General features: G+C 41.1%; 1 protein-coding gene across 1 annotated transcript in view; it reads right to left on the bottom strand.

Moving 5' to 3' along the window:
• The window catches only part of prkch (protein kinase C eta), a 117,955-nt gene that overhangs the window by 14,571 nt on the left and 77,039 nt on the right, over positions 1-26,345 (bottom strand). Inside the window, exon 10 of the mRNA XM_062968583.1 lies at positions 23,328-23,482. Coding sequence (XP_062824653.1) covers positions 23,328-23,482 — 155 coding nt within the window. The remainder of the gene's footprint in view (positions 1-23,327; positions 23,483-26,345) is intronic.

Genomic DNA, 26,345 nt, shown 5'->3' on the forward strand with positions numbered 1-26,345 from the left:
TATTTGGAATCTTAAACCAATACTTCTCAAGCTGTGGATGATTGAATCCATGGATTCAGAATCTGTGAATATAGTTTCCCGGCTATATCTTTACACTTGAGGTTTCTTAGGATGCATTTCTGACTACAGTCTCCGTGTGGATTAATGATTGAACCAAGTTATAAGAAATCTTTTAACTATTTCAACATCTTTGTCACCCACATTAAAGTTATGTTCATGCAACAAACAAAAATGACAGCACGCCAAGGAAGGGAAAGAAGACCACGTATAGATATTTGAAGATTTAATGAACAATTGAGGAGAGAACTCCTCTGGGGAGAGGCAGCTTCTTGCAGTCACAGTAAGAAATAAGAAATGGGCATGAGCCTTAGGCCATCTGTGTTTCTGGCTGCCCAACAGACGTTTTGCCCTTTTCAAATGGAAGCTGGTAATGCCAAGCAGGGTAAGAGGAGTGAAGTGCATCATAAGCGCGTCTTGAGCCAGCCTTGCTCAGAGGCTCAAAGGCAGGGATGGAGACGGTGAACATGAGGAGAATGTCAAAGGTGGTCAGAGGCAGAAAACAGGAGAGAGTGGGTGGGAGAGCAGTCGAGAACAGAGGGATCCAGAGAAAACCGCAGGAGGAGGAGCAAAACAAGAGACAAAAGGAGGGCAGTGAATGAAGCAGAAGAGAAACTGAAGGCAATTGAATGCATATCAATAGAGAAATTGGAATTGGAGTATTTGCTGTCGTTACAGTATGATCCACTTCTCTATGGAATCGATATATGTGGTTTCAATTATTCACAGTTTTATTTATCTTAATGGCCTGATGTCCAAACCACATTTTCTTTTGGTATCTCCATTAGGCTTGTGCATGAATTCGTTATGGATGTTTGCCTTCAGCTTGTTCACCTGATTCGGTTTGTTTGGGAGCCCGTAACGGCATGGGCTGTTGAAAACAGGCTGCTTTCAGTTTCTTTCTGTTACACATGGGGTGTGGGGAGTGAGGCAGCCACTTGAAGGAAAAGCATCACAGGAAGCAAGGTTTTTTAAGCCCTTTCTTTAAACCCAGGTGACCTTTACAGACAGATAGGAAAGGATTGCAGAAAGTGTGGTATCATAACTCTAATGCTTTTAATCCAGGTCTTAATGAAGGATATAAAGACAATCAACGCCTAGAATGATGAGAAGGGAGCCTGGAAAGTCCCCCCCCCCCCCCATTTCTGCCAATTGGCCAAATCAAAAATGAATCTTTCAGCTTCCCGTATCGAAAATGGATTTCTGTCCTCTTGAATTTCGAAGGCTCCTGAAAAACGGGTTGGGATGCCCCACTGAAATCTGGGACACCGAAACATATTGCAGTTAACTCAGATTGCACAAGCCTAATCTCCATCAGTCTACCTATTGAAAATGATAGGGTTTGCAGTTTTCCATGGTTTTATATTTCCATGAACAACATCTGCTCTGTAGGTATTTGGAATGTGGTATATTTGGCATCAGTCAACTTTGGTTTATGGCGAACCCATGAATGAGAGACCTCCAAGAGACCTGGTCATCAACTACTGTGTGCACAAGTCTTACAAATCCTTGAATGAATCTATCCATCTGTAATGCACTCTTGCTCTTTTAGTACTGCCTTCTGCTTTACCAAGCACTATTGCCTTTCCTAAATGAGTCCCAGTTTCATGGCATGTTCAAAGGAGGACAGAAAGGAGGAAAACTGGAGAAGAAGTGGTAGGAAGAAGCAAAATTAATATACCACTCTGTTCCATTACTGAATGCAAGATACTTCACTTCGGCAGAAAAAATGGAAATCAAAGATACAGAATGGGGGACGATGCCTGGCTTGACAGCAGTGTGTGCGAAAAAGACCTTGGAGTCGTCTTGGACAACAAGTTAAACATGAGCCAACAATGTGATGCAGCAGCTAAAAAAGCCAACGGGATTTTGGCCTGCATCAATAGGGGAATAGCGTCTAGATCCAGGGAAGTCCTGCTCCCCCTCTATTCTGCCTTGGTCAGACCACACCTGGAATACTGTGTCCAATTCTGGGCACCACAGTTGAAGGGAGATGTTGACAAGCTGGAAAGCGTCCAGAGGAGGGCAAATAAAATGATCAAAGGTCTGGAGAACAAGCCCTATGAGGAGCGGCTTAAAGAACTAGGCATGTTTAGCCTGCAAAAGAGAAGGCTGAGAGGAGACATGATAGCCATGTACAAATACGTGAAGGGAAGTCATAGGGAGGAGGGAGCAAGCTTGTTTTCTGCTGCCCTGCAGACCAGGACACGGAACAATGGCTTCAAACTACAGGAAAGGAGATTCCACCTGAACATCAGGAAGAACTTCCTCACTGTGAGGGCTGTTCGACAGTGGAACTCTCTCCCCCGGGCTGTGGTGGAGGCTCCTTCCTTGGAGGCTTTTAAGCAGAGGCTGGATGGCCATCTGTCGGGGGTGCTTTGAATGCGATTTCCTGCTTCTTAGCAGGGGGTTGGACTGGATGGCCCATGAGGTCTCTTCCAACTCTACTATTCTATGATTCTATGATTCTATGATTCTATGATTCTAGAAGGATGGAAGAAGTATTTTCTCCATAGGTCAGGCTTCCCAAACCAGGTGATCTCTCAGCTTTCGGCTAACATCTTCCATCATCCCTGACCCTTGACTATGCTGGCTCAAGCTGATGGGAAGTAAGAGTGGAAAATTACCAAAATGATAAAATTACGCATCTTTCAAAGAATTTTATGCCTTAAAGAAAGAATGTGTGTCCTTTCAGACTGGAATGCAAATATATTTCCCAGAACTGCAAAAGAAATACCATCTCATTGAATGAAGCACATACAATCCTTCCTGGAAGTCGGTGGTAGACAGGGTGAGTAACTCTGGTAGTGATCAAATAGTCAGAAGCGAAGAAGTGCAGACATCCCACTGGATGGAGGTAGTGGGATTTTCCTAGCCCATCCAATTTACTCTTCACAGAGATGCTATTCACTAAATACCGGGTAAGGGCAGAAAACTTAAATGTAGAGCCCTTCTTCTGTGCAAAAAACACACTTACACCAGAACACAAGAACTCGTTTTGCATTTCCCAGATCTTTGATACATTTCTCTCTTTCTGTCAATACTAGAAGTGACCATTTTATTTATTCAGTTATATTTCAAAAGGAAATTCAGCTTCCAAGGCTTTGGGAAGGCATCCTTCCAACACACCAGGGGAATAATCCAGGTAATATTTCTTTCTGGTGTTTTCCGGACTATGATGACCTATGAAACCTATGAAAACTTAGGCCTATGCTATCTGAAAGAGTCTATTTTTTCATATATGCCTGTGTGAGTAAGGACACAAGAAAGGCAATTCTCAATGGCTGTTTCCAGACTGCAGAATGTTCTATCAAAGGAAACAAGACCCTATTTTGTCATCCTTGTATTGACATGCAAAGATCTTATTCATCTGGTGACTACTAGCTGTGAAAGACCTCTTAATAGTTCTTATGTTACAGTAAATCCATCATTTTTGTGGATTTTAGAGGAACAGCAGTCCTGCAAAAGTGAAAAAAACATGATTTTTTTTTTTTTAAAAAGAAACCCTGCTATATGTTTTACCTGGGAGAACACCTCCCTGGGAATTTCCAGGTATTCCTTATCCATCTTTCTAAAAGAAAATATTACCTAATCTAGAAGAAAATATTACATAATTTTCAAGCCATGAGGAAAAAAACCTGGTTGTTAGATTACATTCTTTGTTTCATAACTTTACAACTCCATAGCTATGTTGCAAAAACACAATAGAACCTTGTTGGTGGATTGTGAAAGTTTACATCCGGGCATTGGAAAGAGTACTCCAATGTCTATTGGGCACTTTTGATGGTACATTGAAGGTTTCTGATGCACCTTAAGCAATCTATGATTGAGCATTTCTGAGGTGCATCCGGTTCTTTGGATACACAGAATACATTTGCTGTGCTCCAGGACTACCTAGCTGGTGCTCATTGGTCTGGATGGCCCTAGGAGTTTCTTTCAACTCTATGATTCTATAATTCCTAAAACAAAGTGCCTCCATCAATGGGTGTTCATATGGTGTAATGTTATGACAGTCGCTAGATGAACATGGATGTTGTACGACTACTCGATTCAATTTTGCACAGGAATGAGCACATTTAAAAAGATGTAAGTCTCAAGCAGAATCCCAAACTGTGGTACAGTATTTCCAAAATTTCCTATTTTTTATGAATGGCAGAATGGGGTTGGACTGCATAGCCCCTGCGGTCAATTCTATGACTCCATAAACCAATGGCAGCAGCATTTGCAGGCAACTGCCTTTTTACGTGCATAAAAATGTATGTTTCCACAAAACCTCTACTTCATACTCCTGTTGAATGGCTCTTTGGCTAAGCTCTATGTTTTTCCTGGCCTTCAATTAGCCAGCATCTTGCAAACTGCTAATTGGATTATTAGTTTTAAAATGTGCACAGGAGAATTCTTGTTGTTGTTGTTTATTCATTCATGACCTCATGGACCAGCCCACATCAGAGCTCCCTGTCAGCCATGGCCACCCCCAGTTCCTTCAAGGTCAAGCCAGTCACTTCAAGGATACCATCCATCCATCTTGCCCTTGGTCGGCTTCTCTTCCCTTTTCCTTCTATTTTCCCCAGCATCATTCTCTTCTCCAAGTTTTCCTGTCTTCTCATGATGTGGCCAAAGTACTTCAACTTTGCTTCTAGTATCCTTCCCTCCAGTGAGCAGCCGGGCATTATTTCCTGGAGGATGGACTGGTTGGATCTTCTTGCGGTCCAAGGCACTCTCAGGATTTTCCTCCAACACCACAGTTCAAAAGCATCTCTCTTCCTTCGCTCACTTTTCCTTAGGGTCCAGCTCTTGCATCCATAGGTTACTATGGGGAATACCATTGCTTTAACTATGCAGACCTTGGTTGCCAGTGTGATGTCTCTGCTCTTCACTATTTTATCGAGGTTGGTCATTGCTCTCCTCCTCAAGAAATAAACCTCTTCTGATTTCCTGGCTGCAGGAAATATAAAGTCTCTCGCTGCCTCCATGTTTTCTCCCTTTATTTGCCAATTATCAATCAGTCTGGTTGCCACCATATTGGTTTTCTTGATGTTTAACTGCAGCCCAGCTTTTGCATTTTCTTCTTTCACCTTGGTGATAAGGCTCCTCAGCTCTTCCTCACTTTCGGCCATCAGAATGGTATCATCTGCATACCTACAGTTGTTAATGTTTCTTCCAGCAATTTTAACTCCAGCCTTGGATTTGTCAAGCCCCGCACGTCGCATGATGTGTTCTGCGTACAAGTTGAATAGTTAGGGTGAAAGTATACAGCCCTGTCGCACTCCTTTCCCAATCTTGAACCAGGCTGTTGTTCTGTGGTTTGTTCTTACTGTGGATTCTTACCAGTATCCAAATCACCTTCCATAGAATCCTGTTCACATAAATGCTACCTGCTGGAGGTACTTTAGCTGAGACACTGCATTGAGCAAGTGGTTGGACTAGATGGCACACTTATAAGACCCCTTCCAAAACTATGATTCTATGACTCTATTCATGCTCAAGAAGGATACAGCTGACTCAGCCCTTTCTTTTACAGTAATTCTGGATGAGCCATAATTCCCAACACCCTAGAGAATGGCAAATATCAAGTTTTTCCACTTGAGACTGACAGTGACAGGCTCTGTGCCACATGACCCTCACCAGTGCCATGGGGAGATTTAAAACGCCAATCCCTGCTTCTCTTTGCTGGCCTCTTTTCCAATCGTGGTTTCCAGAGCATTTCCTGGAATGCCTGGCTAACTCGTTCAGCCAAGAGATGCAGCTTAGTATTGCTTTTTCCAGAAGTGCTAAATCCGACACCATTTAGACAGCAAATACAAAACAAGGCAGCAGTTGTACAGTCAGAGGTTGGGAGGAAAAAAAATCAGAAGCAGGATAATTGCTTTAATTAGGGCTATTAAAATGTCACCAAAATACAGGATCAATATTACAAAAATGGAAATGGAAGAAGAGAGAACGGCGGTTTGAAAGCTGGCCAGATGTTGTGACTAGACAACAATTTTTGAAAATTTCCAAAAACAAGAACAAATAATCTTATATAAGAGCTTTGAGAGAAACTGCTGGTTGTTGTTAATGAAATGCAGCTGCATATTTGGGCGAAGGCATGAGAATTTGCTCAAGGCAATGAGAATGGAAAGATACAGTATTCAACTTGTTTCATTGAGATATTCAACCCGCCCTTATACATTTGCAGTTTGCCACATAAAAAACCAAACATGTGCTTTCATTAAGCCTAGCATGGTGTAGTGGTTTGATGAGGACTTGAATTCTTGCCCAGGCAGTGAAACCGAATGGGTGATCTTGGACAGGTCGCATGTGTTTAGCTTCCGAGAATGGGAATGGAAAACCTCCTCTGAACAAATCAAGGCAAGAAAGTTCTGGGCATCCCCTGGGCAACGTCCTTGCAGACAGCCAATTCTCTCACTCCAGAAGTAACTCCAGTTGCTCCTGACACGTAAAAAAAAAAAAAAGCTCCCTTATAGTTCCGTCTAGTGTTGCCATAAGCCAGAAACGAACAATAACAATCGTAGAGTTGGAAGAGACCACAAGGGCCATCAGTCCATCCTTGATGGATTCCTTCAAGTCATTCCCAACTTACATTGACCCTAAATCAAATCTATCACGGGGATTTCTTTAGCAAGGTCTGTTTAGAGGGAGGTTGCCAATGTGTTCATCTGAGACTGAGACAGTGTGACTTCCCAAGGTCATCCAGTGGGTTTCCATGACCAAACAGGGATTCAAATCCTGGTTTCCAGAGTCCTAGTTCAAACCACTATGACATACCGAATCCTGCACAAGGGACACTACTAATCTATAATGCTATTTATCAGACATCTTCAGCTTGACGCATTCTAGCAGCTATACACCTGGATGATAATGGAAGCTTTTTTCATGGCTGGGATCACAGGGTTATTGTATGTTTTCCGGGCTGTATGGCCATGTTCCAGAAGTATTCTCTCCTGACGTTTCGCCCACATCTATGGCAGGCATCCTCAGAGGTTGTGAGGTAACTATCATGTCAGACTACACAGAGAAGCGATTGAAATTCATAAGCATGTGGACAACTTCAACAGAAAGGAGGAAACCATGAAAATGAACAAAATCTGGCTACCAGTATTTTAAAAAACTCAAAAATCAGAACAGTAAATAAGAAGCAACACTCTGAAAACAGAGGAGTTTCAGACATGAATCAACCAGGGGCAGCTAACTACTCTGAACAAAGGATGCCCCCAGGCAGGAAGAAGCCAGGAGATGAAGCTATTCAATGCTAATTAAGGTGATTAACTACAACATTCACACTGGCCTCTAACTGATTGAGTTCTTTTCTCACCCTGGACTTTTCATGGATATATATAAACCTTCCTTGCTCAGTTTCTCCATACCTCACAACCTCTGAGGATGCCTGCTATAGATGTGGGTGAAACGTCAGGAGAGAATACTTCTGGAACATGGCCATACAGCCCAGAAAAAATACAACAACCCAATGGAAGCTTTGTTCGAACACAGCTGGAGGGTGCCGAGATAGAAAATGCTGATGTAGGGCATTATTATGTAGAGTTGGACTAAAGCTCCCATGAGCCTTAAACGGCACGAAGATTTCTTTCAGTGCTCAAGAGAAAGTCAGACGCAATTGCCCCAAACCAGGTTCTGCAACAATGAAGGCGGTCTCCATCTAGACGTAGGCACTGCTTGCTCCAAACCTTCCTCTTTGCACAAAGAGTACACCAAGTTCATTCATGTGCCTTCTAACTGCCTGGCACTTCCAAAGCACACATGCCCAGGCAGTGCAATTAAAACAATACACAGGACGTGCCCAAACAAGGGAGGAGGAATGTTAATTTTCAAGGACAAAAACCAAAAAGAACTCAAGGCTCCAGTGGATGCCAAATCTTAAAAGAAGTACAGTGTCAAAACAGAGTGGGTGAGGGAGATGCAGAGACCGGCATTAGCTTTTTAAGTGCGATCCAATATGACAAATTCAAAATTGCATGAATTGGTCTGTGATCTATGAATTTTTTTATTTCTTATTTAATAAAAGAGGAGCAGGTCACAAGATATGAAGTAATTGCAGATGTGAAGGATAGTTCATACCTCCACTTCCACCTCCGCCTCCTCTTCCCAACTCAAATAATGGTGTTACGTGCCCATTTGCACCTCTTCCACTAGTCTAGGCAGCTTCCTGCAGGTGTGCAATATAAACTAGAAAGCCTAAACATCTTCGTGCTAATTGGGGGTAAGGTGAATATTGCAAACATTAGGTAAGGTAAAGGTTTCCCCTGACGTTAAGTCCAGTCGTGACCAACTCTGGGTGTTGGTGCTCATCTCCATTTCTAAGCCGAAGAGCCGGCATTGTCCGTAGATACCTCCAAGGTCATGTGGCCGGTATGACTGCATGGAGCGCCATTACCTTCCCGCCGGAGCAGTACCTATTGATCTACTCATATTTGCATATTTTCGAACTGCTAGGTTGGCAGGAGATTGCAAACATTACAGGAATCCTATCCAGGGATTGGGAATCAGAGGCCTGGTAGAGGTTGTTGGACATTAATTCCTATCTACCCAAGCTACCATCATCATCATCATCGTTGGATTAATTCTTTATATCTCCCCCCTTCCCTCCTTCAAAATTAGGACACAAAGCAGCTCACAGTTTAAAAGAACAATTCAATTAAAATGTGAGTATAAAACAGAATCCAACTATTTGCAGTATTAAGGCAGTTCACAATTCAAGTTGAAAGACTAAAATGCAATTAAGCAATAATAAGCTCTTTAAAACAGCTTAGTTAAAACAACGTAATAACTAAGCACATTTTTTTCCAAAAAAAATTAAGCCTCTCTGCTATAATAGGCTTTAGCTTACTGATAAAAACACAACAAGAAGGGTTCCCTAGGAAAGGAGTTTCAGAGTCTAGCAGTAGCCCACCGAAAAGGTCTTTTCTTGCGCTTCCAAAATAGCCAATTGTTTGGCATGTTAATGAATATGGCAAACTATCCATACTATTGAACAGGGGTTCTTAATCTTTGTCCATTTGTGACCCTTTCGGCCTGAGAAATTTTTACGTCACCCCAGGTATATAAGTGTATAAAATAGGTGTAAAAATAAAACACTGACTGATAATAAATCAGCATTTGCAGGGCTTGTTAAACAGGCTGATTTCCCTTTTTATGAAGTACTAGCTGTGCCCGGCCATGCGCTGCTGTGGCAAAGTGGTGGTGGTATTGGTTAAAAATTGTTGTGTAATTTTTATTTGACATTTGTATTTTTTTAATTAATTTTATTGTAAGTTATCTTTTTATTTATTTTATTTTATTATTTTCTTGTATTATTTTTAGTTATTTTCTGTTATTATAGTATTTTATTGTATTAATTTTTTAGTGTTTTTTATTATTTTTTAGTGTTTTTTATTATTATTTTTTATTGGGTTGCTAGGAGACCAAGTTGGAGGGGCTTAGCCTTCTAACTGGCAGCAATTGGATAAAAGCAATTATTCCTCTCTCTCTAATTAGGACTTTATTTTTCTTTTCTTTTTGTTGTATCAACCTAGAAGCGTGGATGATGGGTTGTGTTGTCAAATTTTGAGGTTGGGGGGCCTGTAGTTTTGTTGTTTTGTGGGTCGCCGTGATGCCATCACTCTTTTATATATATAGATAGCAGAAGCATTTTTTTGCAGAGTCCACTGTAAACTGTATGTTGTTGCTAACAGATTTGTGTAAATGTCTAAACAGCTACTGGATGGCAGTCAGAGTCCTTTTAATGTTGCTAAATTTTTCGCAACCCACATCTTTTGGGTTTGGAATTGAGTCTAATAGTTTAGGAAGCCCTGCTATAGAAAAGCGTATGGCAACCCTGAAGCAAATTTATAACAGGAGTATCTTTGAAAGATTTCTTCAGAAGCTTGCCTTTGCCTTCCTCTGAGACTGAGCCTGGCTCACCCAGCGGGTTTATATGGCCAAGTGAGGATTTGAATCCAGGCCTCCCAGAATTGTAATCCAACATTGAAACTACCACATTATGCTCGTTCTCTGCTCCATCTCAGTGTACTCCTCCCAGGACATCCCAGCTCTCTGGAGATCACCAAATTTAGTGTGGACATGGGTGGCACAGTGTGTTAAAGTGCTGAGCTGCTGAACTTGCAGAGCAGAGTGAGCTGCCACTGTTAGCCCCAGCTTCTGCCAACCTACCAGTTCGAAAACATGCTAATGTGAGTAAATCAATAGGTACCGCTCTGGCGGGAAGGTAACGGCGCTCCATGTAGTTATGCCAGCCGCATGGCCTTGGAGATGTTTACGGACAACGCCGGCTCTTCGGCTTAGAAATGGAGATGAGCACCAACACCCAGAGTCAGACACGACTCTATTTAATGTCAGGGGAAAACCTTTACTACCTGATCAGCATAGGCCACTACAGCCTGGAACCCTTTATCTTAAGTGAGTTGCCAGCCTCAACTTCCCATGTAGGTGGTCCCAGCTAAGGCCTCTTCTACACTACCATATAAAATCCAGATTATCTGTTTTCAATTGGATCATATGTCATTGTAGATTCAGGCAATCCAGTGGATTATCTGATTTGATCATCTGGATTATATTGCAGTGTAGAAGGGACCTTAAATTTCCCAAGGAAAACACCATTTGCAGAAGACTATCAAAGTTTGGTTAACTCAACCCTTCTGCCAGGGAGGGGGAGAGGAGGAGAAATGTCTTCTTAGAGAACCCACCACTACCCCACATCCTTCCTGCTGAAATATTTAGCTCTTCTCAGTTCAGTCTAATCTGGTTTGGTTTCCCAGCAGCAATTGCACTCATTCCCATCTCAAGCAGATAAAGTGCTTTTTCACACTCCATAATGACAGCACGATATTCCACTTTCACTGCCATGGCACCATTCTATGGGATCCTGGGATTTAGGGTAACATGTTTAGAATGATCCGCCAGAGAGTCTTTTTATGGGAGCTCAATCCAGCCAAACCCTTTTCTTCTTTGTCTTCTATCTGAAAGCTTTCTTCAGCATTGGCATTAGGCGAAGGAGAGCAGGAGAAAGACAGGCTTTCAAGGATGGCTTGCAGCATCATGTCTTCCACAAATAATGCAATAAAGCTTGATTTAAGAAAGACTGAAAATGTACTCTGGATGAGCCCACTGAAACTGTGTGTGGTTGCATACAACAGGCAAGTAAACAGTTGATTCTATAGTCACTTACTGAGCATGTATTAAAAGCGAAGCTGAAAGAAAGCAGGCTAGCCTGTCTCACTGGCTACTCCGGCACATTGAAAAAGCATAGAATTATACATGTCAACACCAAGATGAAAATCAGAAGGAAACTGGAGGCTGTTGAAAGGAAAAAAATACATCCCTGGATACATTTTGGAAAACATTTGTGTGTGTCTCTAGAAGATTCAAAAAGCTTTTGTTTACTTATGCAAAGCTTTCCTGACCTGGTTGTTTCACTTCATATTTTCAAATTAGTTTTGAATAAAAGTTTCACTGGAAAAGTTGAATTGCTCTTCTTTTTGTACTGTGGAAACCTATTATTTATTTATTTACAGCATTTATATTCCACCCTTCTCACCCTGAAGGGGACTCAGGGCGGATCACATTGCACACATAAAGGCAAACATTCAATGCCATAACATAGAACAAAGACAGAGACAAGACGCAGGCACAGGCTGGCCTCGAACTCATGACCTCTTGGTCAGAGTGATTTGTTGCAGCTGGCTTGCTTTCCAGCCTGCGCCACAGCCCGGCCTATTATGTAGTGTGGGATTATGGTGGCGCAACAGGTTAAACAGTTGAACTGTTGAATCTGCTGATCTACTTCCTCAGATGAATCTACGAAAGCTGATGCTACCAACGTCCTTCTCTAGGGTGCTACACGAACCATTTGCATACTTTTATTCCAAATTAATACAGCTATGTTTTTGCACTCTATCCATGTGGGTGTGGATGGGCTGACATGTGTTTTCAAAACATGCTGTCCACTTATGGTGACCCCTTGATTTTCATAGAGTTTCTTAGTCAAGGAAAACTCGAGGTGTGTTTTGCAAGCTCCTCATACTTACCAGAAATTAAATCTCCACGAACGCAGTGATACTTGCTTCCAAGTAACAGGCACTGAACTGAGTAGTTTGTCAGCACTTTGATAAACATCAAAATGTCAGCGCAAACTACCAGAAGGGATCAGAAGGGAGATCACACTTCCTCTGAATCTGAAAAGGTGATTTCATGCATTCTGATAAAATACTGTGTTTTCACACCTCTTTTCTTGCCTTTCATTTAATATCTTACTATCTTCACTTAATATCTTCTGACTGCCCGGAAACCTATGATTGCACCCGCTGTGTGCTTTTATTATTAACTCTTCGGCACAAAACCAGGATTATTATGTAAGCCACCTTCTAAATGTCAAAAGTGGCTGCCTGAGCTTCAGGTTTATGAACCTGTTGAGAAAAAGCATATCCTTATAAATGCCCATAGCCCTAAGATTAATGAGCAGGATCTTGCCTGATAGTGCTAGAAACCAATAAAGAGGCAATAGGAGGGAAAGAGATGTCCATTCAAGGGCAAAGGGAAGGAGAGATGTCAACTTGCAGAATGAAATTTATGGCACACCTCAAGGGCAACATAGAGAACAGCTTTGAGTTATTTTTATTGGCACAAGTCATCGTTTAATTTATGAAATAATTAGTTAAAGCTCACATCCATTAAATTAGCAGAATCTGCGGTTCTTTGTAGGAGACAACGTAAACTACTAAACTAGCAGTGTTGCAAGTTTAGGGCATACAACTGTGCCATTGTGTTTAATCATGGTTAGTTTTCTACCCTTGAGACTCAAGAGGAACAGAAGGACAATGGGATGGAGGGGATGGCAGAGAATGGCCAGCAACCTACTTCTGGTTTCTGAAAAGCAAGCATTTTCTATAATAAATAGTTCAGGGAGGCCTGAACACCCATTAAAAAGTTGAATAGAAGCTCCTAGAAGTTTTCAGAAAAAGGTAACTCATCCTTGAAGGGTCAGTCTATAATATGAGGGTTGAATGAAAAGTAATGCCTCCACCTTTGTTACTTGGGTTTGGATGGGAATATTTTAATAAATCAAATGCAGAAATAATCCTTAGAATGTGCTCTCTAACTACCACTATTAACTCTTCTACATAATCACCAGACAATTGGATACATTTCTGCCAACGACGAACAAGTTTTCTGAAGTCATCACGGAAGAAGTCGACACTCTGTTTCCGCAACCAGCGTCTCACAGGACCCATCGCGCACAGATCTTACGATAGCCAAGCAAAGCAACAATGTGACCCACACGTTCTTGTGAAATGCCAATTATGCTTGAAATTTCTGAGTGATATGACAATCATCCTGAATCAATCTGTCAACCTTTTGCTTGGGAAACTCGGTGGTTGCTGTCACAGGATGTCCAGCTCTTTGTTTGTCACGCAAGTCAGATGTTCCCACCTCAACATCTTTAAACTTACTCGCCCAACGACGCACAGTACTCACATCAACACAATCACCATAAACAGCTTGCATTCCCTGATGAATCTCCTTTGGGGTGACACCTTCTGCTGTCAAGAATTCAATGACTGCATGTTGCTTAAGTCGCATTGATTGACTGTCTGCACAGGGTTCCATACTTCGCACTTTAACAACACAACCGTTCAATGCTAAGGCTTCCCGCCAAATGGAACTGTAGAGGAGAGTCTACTGAACAAGCCAGGACCTGCCGCATACAAGTACTGCCATCTATTGAGGAGTTACGAAGGTGGAGGCATTACTTTTCATTCAACCCTCATATCAGGAAGGGCCAAGGGACATAAAAGAAGGGCTGTATACCCTATGGCTTTTGGGGCCACATGCCTATATTTTGCCCACTTCTGAAGCTTATTCTGCTCATTCTGGACTGATTCCTATTGTTAGTCCCAACGAGAGTAGACCCATTGATTCAATGGAATTTATATCAATGCTGACTCACTATTCTAAAACCAGATTCAGTGGTCTACTCTAATGGGGATGATCAATAGTTTTCAACCCTGTTGTGTTAATGCCACATTGAATGGGAAAATGAATAAGTAAAAGAGTGAGGCTAATAGAAAAGAGTTGGGACTTCCTGAACAACAGCTATAATAATATTATACTAATATTATAATACATTGTATATACATGTAATATTAATAATATTATGATGTAATACAATGTAATAATAATTATAATTCACTATTATAATTGTATATTTATATTACATGCAATATTACTAATAATATTGCAATATAGTTGTATAATATAATATATTGTATGTATATATACTTGTAAACCGCCCTGAGTCCCCTTCGGGGTGAGAAGGGCGGTATATAAATGTCGCAAATAAATAAATAAATAAATAAATAAATGTAAGAGATGGGAAATAAGAGATTCTTTCCATCCTATTTACATACTTGGCTGGCGGGAAACACAGTATCCAAGAGAACATCCACATCCCAAACCAAACACTGACATATTTACACTGGCATTCTGCCAGCCATTTTTCACATTGTATGCCATATCTATCATCAGGTTCCCCTCTCCCGCAAACCCAATCAATCTCAAATTTCCTCCTACAAAAAACGGTTTTGAACAGAGTAGCCAAAAGCAACAACCTAAGAACGAACAACGTATGCCACAGAAACTGTGTTTCTAAATACTGCAACTCGTGATAACAATGAATTACTTTAGTAATGGGAACAAACTACTATACTTATAAATTACTTCCCCCAAATTTGTCTGTTTTAGAAATAAAGGTACAGTCCTGTTTTTGATGCACGATTCCTCTTTCTGTGGTTCAAAGCACCAGTTGCAAGCCTCTCATGCAACAGTCAGAACCCAAGAACATTTTTTACAATGAAAAGAGTCTGAATAGCATTTCTCAATTAACGATTTACATTCAGTGAGAAGCAAACTCTTTGCTGTGGTTTCTGAGACTTTCCAAAAAGGATTTCTGGTAAATTCTTCAGCTGTGTTCCCTTCTCACATCCCAAAGGAGAAATGTCAAATAGTCACAGGACTAGTGGGCTTCTTCTCACAACAACAACAACCACCACTTGGTCTTCCAAAGAGCTCTGTGGACAGATCTGAGCATCTAAAGCCTTCCCTTTGTGCATTCTCCCAGAATAATTTTATTTATTTTTAGAAGCCTTTCAGCACATTTGCTGACACAAAGTCACACTCACACATGCTCAGTGGCACTATAAGTGATAGAAAAAAAGCATGTGGCAGAACTGCAATAATGACCATAATAACATACTATTTGATATATTTAAAAAGTGTCTCGCTTTTGGAAAGGCAGCCTGTCTCTCTTCTGTATTTATACCCCTCGTGGTAAACCGTGATCCCAAAAAATGGTACCCAGAGATACAAAGTGAAATTGTATATTTACGCCTTATTATTATTATTATTATTATTATTATTATTATTATTATTATTATTATCATAATCATATTAATTATTATTACTATTACTATTATTTTTATTACAGGTTGTGCATCACTTATCCAGAATTAAAAAAACGCTCCAAAATTCATGATGGTCCAAATGGGTGGCTGAGAGAAAAAACACTTTTGATACTTCAACAGACACAAGCTTGGTTGTTGTATGTTGTATATCGACAACACATAGACACAAGCTTTCTTTCAAAGGAATGCTGAAACTAAGACAAGTCAAACACGCATTCTGGACTTTAAAAGAGCTGACTTCCAAAAAATGAAGGAATTACTGAGCGGCATTCCATGGACGCCGATATTAAAAAACAAGGGAGTTAAGGATGGATGGGAGTTTTTCAAAAGTGAAATACTCAAGGCACAAATGCAAACAGTGCCAACAAAGAAGAAAAATAAGACAAGTGCAAAGAAGCCAGAATGGATGTCCAAAGAACTTCTAACTGAGCTAAAGCTCAAAAGTGACATGCACAAGAAGTGGAAAAGGGGAGAAATCACCAAAGAAGAATTCAAACGTATAGCCAACACCTGTAGGGAAAAGGTTCGCAAGGCTAAAGCGCAAAATGAGCTCAGGCTTGCCAGGGACATAAAAAACAACAAAAAAGGCTTTTTTGCTTACGTTGGTAGAAAAAGGAAGAAAAAGGAGGAGATAGGGCCATTGCAAGGAGAAGATGGGGTGATGGCGACAGGGGACAGGGAAAAGGCAGAACTACTTAATGCCTTCTTTGCCTCGGTCTTCTCAGAAAAAGAAAGCCATCTTCAACCTCAGCAACACGGAATGGACGAAGGATTGGGGGAAATCCAACCCCAAATAGGGAAACAAGTTGTCCAGGAACACCTGGCCTCTCTAAACGAATTCAAGTCCCCAGGGCCAGATCAGCTACACCCAAGAGTACTGAAGGAACTAGCGGAAGTTATTTCAGAACCACTGGCAATTATCTTTGAGAGTTCTTGGAGAACGGGAGAAGTCCCAGCAGATTGGAGGAGGGCGAATGTGGTCCCTATCTTCAAGAAGGGAAAAAAGAACGACCCAAACAATTACCGTCCGGTCAGCCTCACATCAATACCAGGCAAAATTCTGGAAAAGATCATTAAGGAAGTGGTCTGTGAACACTTAGAAACAAATGCGGTCATTGCTAATAGTCAACACGGATTTACCAAAAACAAGTCATGCCAGACTAATCTGATCTCTTTTTTCGATAGAGTTACGAGTTGGGTCGATACAGGGAATGCTGTGGATGTAGCGTACCTGGATTTCAGTAAGGCCTTCGACAAAGTCCCCCACGACCTTCTGGCAAACAAACTAGTAAAATGTGGGCTAGACAAAACTACGGTTAGGTGGATCTGTAATTGGCTAAGCGAACGAACCCAAAGGGTGCTCACCAATGCGTCGTCTTCATCATGGAAAGAAGTGACAAGTGGAGTGCCGCAGGGCTCCGTCCTGGGCCCGGTTCTGTTCAACATCTTTATTAACGACTTAGACGAAGGGTTAGAAGGCACGATCATCAAGTTTGCAGACGACACAAAACTGGGAGGGATAGCTAACACTCCAGAAGACAGGAGCAGAATTCAAAACGATCTTGACAGACTAGAGAGATGGGCCGAAACTAACAAAATGAAGTTCAGCAGGGACAAATGCAAGATACTTCACTTCGGCAGAAAAAATGGAAATCAAAGATACAGAATGGGGGACGCCTGGCTTGACAGCAGTGTGTGCGAAAAAGACCTTGGAGTCCTCGTGGACAACAAGTTAAACATGAGCCAACAATGTGATGCGGCTGCTAAAAAAGCCAATGGGATTCTGGCCTGCATCAATAGGGGAATAGCGTCTAGATCCAGGGAAGTTATGCTCCCCCTCTATTCTGCCTTGGTCAGACCACACCTGGAATACTGTGTCCAATTCTGGGCACCACAGTTGAAGGGAGATGTTGACAAGCTGGAAAACGTCCAGAGGAGGGCGACTAAAATGATTAAGGGTCTAGAGAACAAGCCCTATGAGGAGCGGCTTAAAGAGCTGGGCATGTTTAGCCTGCAGAAGAGAAGGCTGAGAGGAGACATGATAGCCATGTACAAATACGTGAAGGGAAGTCATAGGGAAGAGGGAGCAAGCTTGTTTTCTGCTGCCCTGCAGACTAGGACCGGAACAATGGCTTCAAACTACAGGAAAGGAGATTCCACCTGAACATCAGGAAGAACTTCCTCACTGTGAGAGCTGTTCGACAGTGGAACTCCCTCCCCGGGGCCGTGGTGGAGGCTCCTTCCTTGGAGGCTTTTAAGCAGAGGCTGGATGGCCATCTGTCGGGGGTGCTTTGAATGCGATTTCCTGCTTCTTAGCAGGGGGTTGGACTAGATGGCCCATGTGGTCTCTTCCAACTCTACTATTCTATGATTCTATGATTCTATGCAACAAATTATTACAAACATTATGCTTAACATGACGTACAGATTAGGTTTATGGTATATCTATCTATATAAAAGGGTAATGAAATTTCGGCCTAGGTCAAAACAACAAAACTACACATCCCAGAAACACTAAACTTGGCAGCACAACCCCTCATCCATGCCTCTACGTTCATACAACAAAAAGAAAAAAAATAAAGTCCTAATTAGACGGAGAGGAATAATTGTTTTTATCAAATTGTGCCAGTTAGAAGGCTAAGCTCCGCCTACTTGGTCTCCTGGCAACCCACTCAGCCCAGGGGGCAGGCAGAGTTAGGCCTCACTTAGGCCTCTTCTACACTGCCTATAAAATACAGATTATCTGATTTTAACTGGATTATATGGCAGTGCAGACCCAAGGCTCTTCCACACAGCCATTTATAATCTTATATTATCTGCTTTGCACTGGATTATCTTGACTCCACACTGCCATATAATCCACTTCAGCGTGCATTTTATACAGCTGTGTAGAAGGGGCCTCATATAATCCAGTTCTAAGCAGATAATATAAAATACTTTATTTCCCATACCACCATACTTCGCCACAGCAACGCGTGGATGGGCACAGCTAGTATGATATATAAATGAATCTCATGTTTAGACTTGGATTCCATATCCAAAAAATCTCATTATGTGTAAGTGAATATGTCAAAATCCAGGAATTAACTTTGAGGCACATCAACATCATCACCATCACCACCACCATCACCACTATCCTACCCACAGAGGATGCTTTAGCTCAGTGGTTCTCAACCTGTGGTCCCCATATATTTTGTGCCTTCAGCTCCCAGAAATCCTAACAGCTGATAAGCTGGCTGAAATTTCTGGGAGTTCTTGGCCAAAAATATCTGGGGACGTCAAGTCGAGTTTAGCTGGAGATTCTGCACTCAGAAGGACATTGAACTCAATTGTTCATGAGGTCCCTTCTAACTCTATGATTCATTGATTCACTGATCAACTCTGATTCAATTATTTTATTATGGTGATATTTATTTATATCCTACCTTTTCCCTCATTTACAATTCACACAAAATATAAAAATTAAAAAAAATGACTGAACTACAAAAAAATTAAAACCAGTTAAAAGCATAAGCCATGAAAAACATCACAACTATGGTAAACTGACCCTTTCATAAGTTTATTCAAATTACAGGGGTTCTTAAGCTCTGAGCTGCAGGGGGTCTGTGAACAATGTGCTTCCCCACCCCCACGGATTTAAAATTTGCATTTAAGCACATTTTGCTAAGAAATGCATCCATTACTTTCATTAGACCTGGACGACACTGGGCAAAGGCAGGCTGTGGTATATTAAAGGCAGCAGCTGCCAGCATAACTTCCTCAGTTGGTCTAACTGTAAATGACAGGGTGATAAATAAAAAGCATACATTATTTATAGACCAAAATAACAGAGTACCCCCCTCCCACGAAGAATTTTACATCCACCCACCACTTCCCCAGGCCGCAAGCTTGATTTATAGCCAGCCATAACAGGAAGGGGTTGGAAGGACCTCCGTTCTCCACTTCTCCTTTTCAGAAGTTAACGCACTCTGAGGACTGTCATCAACACAACAGGACCGATAAGCACAACTGTCAACCGTTGTCAGCTGCAGGCCAGTTAACATCAAAAACATCTCCCCTCTCCTGGCTTCTGGTTGGATGAAAAGATGCCATTCAGTAGAGAACTTGGCTGAAGTCCTAAATCAAGGATATTCAGCTTGACTTTATGCTCATTGATGGACCCAACTATTCTGCAATGCTATCGTGTTAGCAAGTAAGACAATATGCAGGGGAATGTGCAACCAAAGTGAAAGAAGAGGAACAGGAGGAATATTGGGAAGAGGAAGAAGAGGAAAAATAAGAGAAGGGGAGGAAGACAAAGAGGAAGGGGAGTGGGAAGAAAATGAGGAGGAAAACGAAGAATAATAATATATTTCATTTATATTCTGCTCAATCTCCCCAGAGGGACTCAGAGAGGATTACAGAATACACATATAAGGCAAACATTAAATGCCTTTTATACAATGAACGACGACATACACTACCCAGACTAAGGTAAATGTCTTCTCCCTTTTCATCTCCAGCATCTGGAGGTGATGCTCAACTCTGGCCATGGGGAGGTGCTCTTGTTCCGTTTTTCCATGCTGAGGAGCCTGCTATCCATAGACATCTCCGATAGTGTTGCCGGCATGTCTGAATATCTGCACCCTTTAACCTTCCCACCAAGGTGATACCTACTGATCTACTCGCATTGCATGCTTTCAAACTGTTAGCTTGGCAGAAGCTAGGGCTGGCAGTCAGGAGCTCACCCCGACTTGCAGCTTCAAACTGCCAACCCTCCTGTTGGCAAATTTCCTGCAGCTAATGGTTTAACCTGCTACGCTACCGAAGAAGAGAGAGTAAGAGAAAGAAGAGGAGGAGGAAGCAGATGAGACAAGAAGAAGAAATAGAGTTGAGAGGAAAAAGAAGAAAATGAGAAGGGAAGAAGAAGAAGAAAAAGAGGAGGAGGAACAAGTGGCCTAAGACTGGAGACTTGTAGGGACCTGTAATTTCCAGATTGTGGTGAAGAAAAACTGCGATCCCACAAAATAACATTTTCAATCATGGAAATCAGAAAGAACAAAGAAGCAGCTTGGAACAAAAGTATTAGAAAATGGAAAACAGATAATTTACTTGTGTTCATCTGTAACGGGAAACATTTTTCAGCTAAATGGGCTCAAGACAAAGGCATTGTGGGCACGGCTTCATGGTACAGTGGTGCTAGCATGAGGCATTTCCTAGACCAGTGGTTCTCAACCTGTGGGTCCCCAGGTGTTTTGGCCTACAACTCCCAGAAACCCCAGCCAGTTTACCAGCTGTTAGGATTTCTGGGAGTTGAAGGCCAAAACATCTGGGATCCACAGGTTGAGAACCACTGTTCTAGGCAATGAGGCATTTCCTAGACAATGCCTAATTGTCAAATGGCAAGCCTCTCCTAGCACCTATGGGAGCCCCTTGTAGTGCAGCAGATTAAACCGCTGAGCTGCTGAACTTGCTGACCAAAAGATCGGCAGTTCAAATCCTGGGAGCAGGGTGAGCTCCCAATGTTAGCCTCAGCTTCTGCCAACCTAGAAAACATGTCAATGTGGGTAGATCAATAGGATGGTAACAGTGCTCCATGCAGTCATGCCGGCCACATGACCTTGGAGGTGTCTATGGACAACGCTGGCTCTTTGGCTTAGAAATGGAGATAAGGACCAACCCTCAGAGTCGGACATGACTAGACTTAATGTCAGAGGAAAACCTTTACCTTTAGCACCTAGAGAAGACCCTCTAAAACAGGCATGGGCAAACTTCAGCCCTCCATGTGTTTTGGACTTCAACTCCCACAATTCCTAACAGCCCACCAATTAATGTTCGCCCATGCCTGCTCTAAAGCTAAATTCAGTACTGAAGGCATAACTGTGTTAGTCTATATCTGTATCCGATGAGATCAACTTAATCTGCCAAAGCTAATGTTAAAAACTTCTTTCTCTCAGTCTCAAAGCTACTATAAGATCCTTTTCACATCCATTAGTTTTTGAACTTTGAACAGAGATAAAAAAATATTTTCCCCACTGAACATCTCTTATCATTAATCAACTGCTGATTAGAAATGAGAGAAGTTAGTTGCCCAAGAAGGGCAAAACCACCTCTGAGCATTTCTTATCTTTTACGAAAACCCTTATGACATGAAGAAATGCACACAGAGATGCACAAGAAGGAAGTGGTGTCTGGGGAGAGGCAAGGTCAAGGAAGGCACCAAAATCTGAAAGCATTGGAACAGGGAAATTTGCCTTTAGAGCCTTCCCCTCAATCTTCTGCAGCTTTCTCAGATGTGAGAACAGAAAGTGCAAGATTTTCTCAGCAAACAAGTTCTCACAGGTCTCACATGATACAAACAGCAGTCTGATGACTATAGATTAAATTCAGCTGCAAGCCAAAGCTATCCATTTGCCAGTGCACTCTCTGGGTCTGTGAAGAAATGTTAATAAACAACACCCCAATTCAAGCTTCCTGAATTAATATACACTGGAATACACTAATTAATATATACTGTATACACTGGAATGTAATTACTCTCTGATTTCCACATTTCAATAAAAAATACATGTGTTAGGAAATACAGTGTACAAAAAGGCTAACGTTAGGATAAAACGAACACAAATTAAGAAGAGGAAGGAGAAAAAGAAGAGGAGGAGGAAGAGGAGGAATTTCTATCCTGCTTTTTCTCTTTTAAGAGAGACCCAAACCAGAGTAAAAATGCATATCAATTCTTGTGGAGACTTCACCTAAATATATACATTCATTGCAGGTTAGTGCAAAAACAGGGCTAAATATTATGCTTGACAAGGGGCAAATGTTACAGAAGACAAAGAAAACAGGCCTGTCCGTTCCTATTCCCAGCAATACTGTGCAATCCACATCTTATGTGCTGGACTCAGATAGAGGAGGGTTAAGGTCCAAGAATATTATTATAATATTTATAATATTTTAATTATAATTATTCCAAATGAAAGCAAGTGCAATCACATCCAGAAGGAGATGGAAGGAAATCACTAGCCAGGGAACAAAAAGAAACTTGTTTCTCATTCTCCAATGTGCCTTGAGCCAATTGCATTCACTGAAATATAGCAAGAGAGTACAACTCCAGTCCAGGTGTTCCAGGTGTGCTGGGAGAGAGTGAGTCAAATTCTATAGAAACAATAGGGATAAAAGGAATTGGTTCTCCTCTCTTACAAGGGTGAGGGCTGCAGGATTCCCACAGAAGTAAACTACATTTTTCACCCTCAGAGAACACTGTTCTGGACCTAAAAACACCTAAAGAAGTGTTGTCTCTATGAACCCCTAGGCCAGTGGTTCTCAACCTGTGGGTCCCCAGGTGTTTTGGCCTACAACTCCCAGAAATCCCAGCCAATTTACCAGTTCTTAGGATTTCTGGGAGTTGAAGGCCAAAACATCTGGGCACCCACAGGTTGAGAACCATTGCCCAAGGCTCTCCAGTGTGATGTCATTGTGAACTTCTGCCAAAGGTTGAACATGTTGGAGGATCTTCTCAATATGACCTATACAGCAATCCACGAATTTGCAAAAGTTAAACTTGCAAATGTGAAAGGTCAACTGTATGATAATCTTTTTACTGAAGGAGCCTGTGGTGTTTCAGTCCTCATGTTGAAACCAGGACTCCAAGAAACCAGAGTTCAGATCCTAATTCAGCCATGGAAAGCCATTGGGAGACCTTGGGCAAGTCATGCTCTCTTGGAAGAAGTCAGTGGCAAAATAAATTGTGCAAACCCTATGATAGGGTCACCATAAGTCATAGCTGACTTGACAGCTCATAATAATTAATTTTTAGCTTACCTGTAAATGATGCCTTTGTCATGAAGGAACATGAGAGCTGAAATGATCTCTGCAGCATAGAATCGGGCTCGGGCTTCATCAAAGCGACGGGACTTTTGGATGTGGAACATCAGATCCCCTCCATTTACAAATTCCATGACAAAGAACAGGCGATCCTAACAGAAAGCAACATCAACAAGGAAAGCCCATTAATTATGTGCAGATTTCCCCCAAAATTCAACTCTCAACTTCACACTCTTTAAAGCAGGGGTCCTCAGACTTTTTAAGTGGAGGGCCAGTTCATTGTCCCTCAGATTGTTGAGGGGCCGAATTATCATTTGGAAAAAAAACAAGCAAATTCCTATGCTCACTGCACATGTCTTATTTGTAGTGCAAAAAAACAAAACAAAAAAACTAACAAAACTAGCAACAATTACTTACAAGTTATATGTACATACAATATATTATATTATTAGTATAGCACAATATTAGCATTATATATTACTATATTGCACTATACTACTATAGCGTAATATTATTAGTAATATTACATTTAATATATAATATATAATTAATATTATTATATTATACAATATTATTATATTGTATTATTATTATTATTAGCCGCCCTGAGTCCCCTATTGGGTGAGAAGGGTGGGGGTAGAAATACTGTAATAAATAAATAAATATTATATTGTATTACATTATAATATTTATTATCAATATTATATGTATACACAATATTTTTTATTACAATATATTATATTATTACCATATCATTCATTTACAATACAGTAGAGTCTCACTTATCCAACATAAACGGGCCGGCAGAATGTTGGATAAGCGAATATGTTGGATAATAAGGGGGGATTAAGGAAAAGTCTATTACACATCAAATTAGGTTATGATTTTACAAATTAAGCACCAAAACATCATGTTATACAACAAATTTGACAGAAAAAGTAGTTCAGTATGCAGTAATGCTATGTAGTAATTACTGTATTTACGAATTTAGCACCAAAATATCACGATGTATTGAAAACATTGACTAAAAAAATGGGTTGGATAATCCAGAACGTTGGATAAGCAAGTGTTGGATAAGTGAGACTCTACTGTATTTCATTTACAATATTGGTAAATGAAAAAAAAATACAATATTTAAAAATAAAAATAATTTTAACCAATATACTGTAAACCTATCAGGATTTCAGTCGGAAGTGTGAGCCTGCTTCTGGCCAATGAGATAATCAAGTAGGATTGTTGTTGTTGTGCCTTCAAGTCATTTCAGACTTTGGGAAAGCCTAAGTCTAAAATTGAGGGCGGGGGCCAAGTAAATGGCCTTGGAGGGCCGCATCCGGCCCCTGGGCCTTAGTTTGGGGACCCCTGCTTTAAAGCATTTCCCTTGTATTTCTCATTCATTTCTGGACTTCTTTCAAGGTGCCCATTCTGCTCTCATCTAAATTAAAGCTGTGTAACTGTAGGATCTGAGGATAACTCTGGCCTTTCTAGTATCCCAATCTGGCTTTCTTGCAGAGTAAATGAATGCATCATACAGCATTCAAAATATAGCCTTTAAATCTGTATACATGCTGTAAACATGATTCATGATATACAGTAGAGTCTCACTTATCCAACATAAACGGGCCGGCAGAATGTTGGATAAGCGAATATGTTGGATAATAAGGAGGGGTTAAGGAAAAGCCTATTAAACATCAAATTAGGTTATGAATTTACAAATTGAGCACCAAAACATCATGTTATACAACACATTTGACAGAAAAAATAGTTCAATACGCAGTAATGCTATGTAGTAATTACTGTATTTACGAATTTAGCACCAAAATATCATTATGTATTGAAAACACTGACTACAAAAATGTGTTGGATAATCCAGAATGTTGGATAAGCGAGTGTTGGATAAGTGAGACTCTACTGTATTTTGGTGCATTTTCCAAGTGGGTGCCTTCCTAGTAGCTAAGCATTAAATTGTTTCACTATGTTTTTGATGCAAATAGAAAGGAATGCTAGGAGCTGCAGTCAATCTGGCTCTAAAGCCACGTCTACACTGCCATATAAAATCCAGATTATCTGCTTTGAAATGACATGGCAGTGCAGACTCAGGCCCCTTCTATACTGCCATATAATCCAGATTATCAAAGCAGATAATCCACATTATGTGCTTTAAACTGTATTATATGAGTCTACACTGCCATATAATCCAGTTCAAAGCAGATAATCTGGATTTTATATGGCAGTGTAGAAGAGGCCTGAGGCTAACTTATCCCAAGCTTTTGTGGAATAGTTTTCCAAATCCTGGTAGATATGAAAGCATCAGTCTGGTTGACAAACATGGTTAAATGCCTCTTTCAGATCCTGGTTCTCGGGTTGTTGAGTTCATGGGGGAAGGAACGTTTGTTGCACAATTGATATAACTCAACTGTTCTGGAGAAGAACACAGTCAGTTCTAGGGTTGCCAGAGTAAAAGTTGGAGAGCACTCCTGTATCTTTAACAATTGTGTAGAAGGGAGAATTTCAGTAGATGTTGCTTGTCACTCAACCAAATCACAGGCAAAAGTGCTAAAATTCCCCCTTCTACACAACAAATAAAAGTACACGAAAACTCTCAACTTTCACTAGGCAATAGTATTTCCACACAAGAAAGCCCTCCTGTCCAAGGGCCCTTCCACACAGTCAGATAACCCAGAATATCAAAGCAGAATATCCCACAATATATGTTTTGAACTGGGTCATCTTAGCCCTGGTCACCCACAAAGTTCAATGGCTCTAGTTCTTTGGAAAGTACTGTCCTGGGATGCATGGGGCTCCCCAAGGTGAGCCTGGCCCCTGATACACAAACACACACACACACAAAGTCATTTTTTCCCTGGCAAAATAAAAGTGAAAACTTCCAGGAGGAGCAGTTTGTTCCTTAAATGGGTCACAGGCTAGCTTGCATAGAAAACCATGTCTTTTTCCTTACAAAGTTGTTCTTCCTGGCAATATTTGGTTTTATTTACTTGTTTATTGTATTTTTAGTCA

Source organism: Anolis carolinensis, chromosome 1 (assembly GCF_035594765.1).
Source record: "Anolis carolinensis isolate JA03-04 chromosome 1, rAnoCar3.1.pri, whole genome shotgun sequence".
NCBI lineage: Eukaryota > Metazoa > Chordata > Lepidosauria > Squamata > Dactyloidae > Anolis > Anolis carolinensis.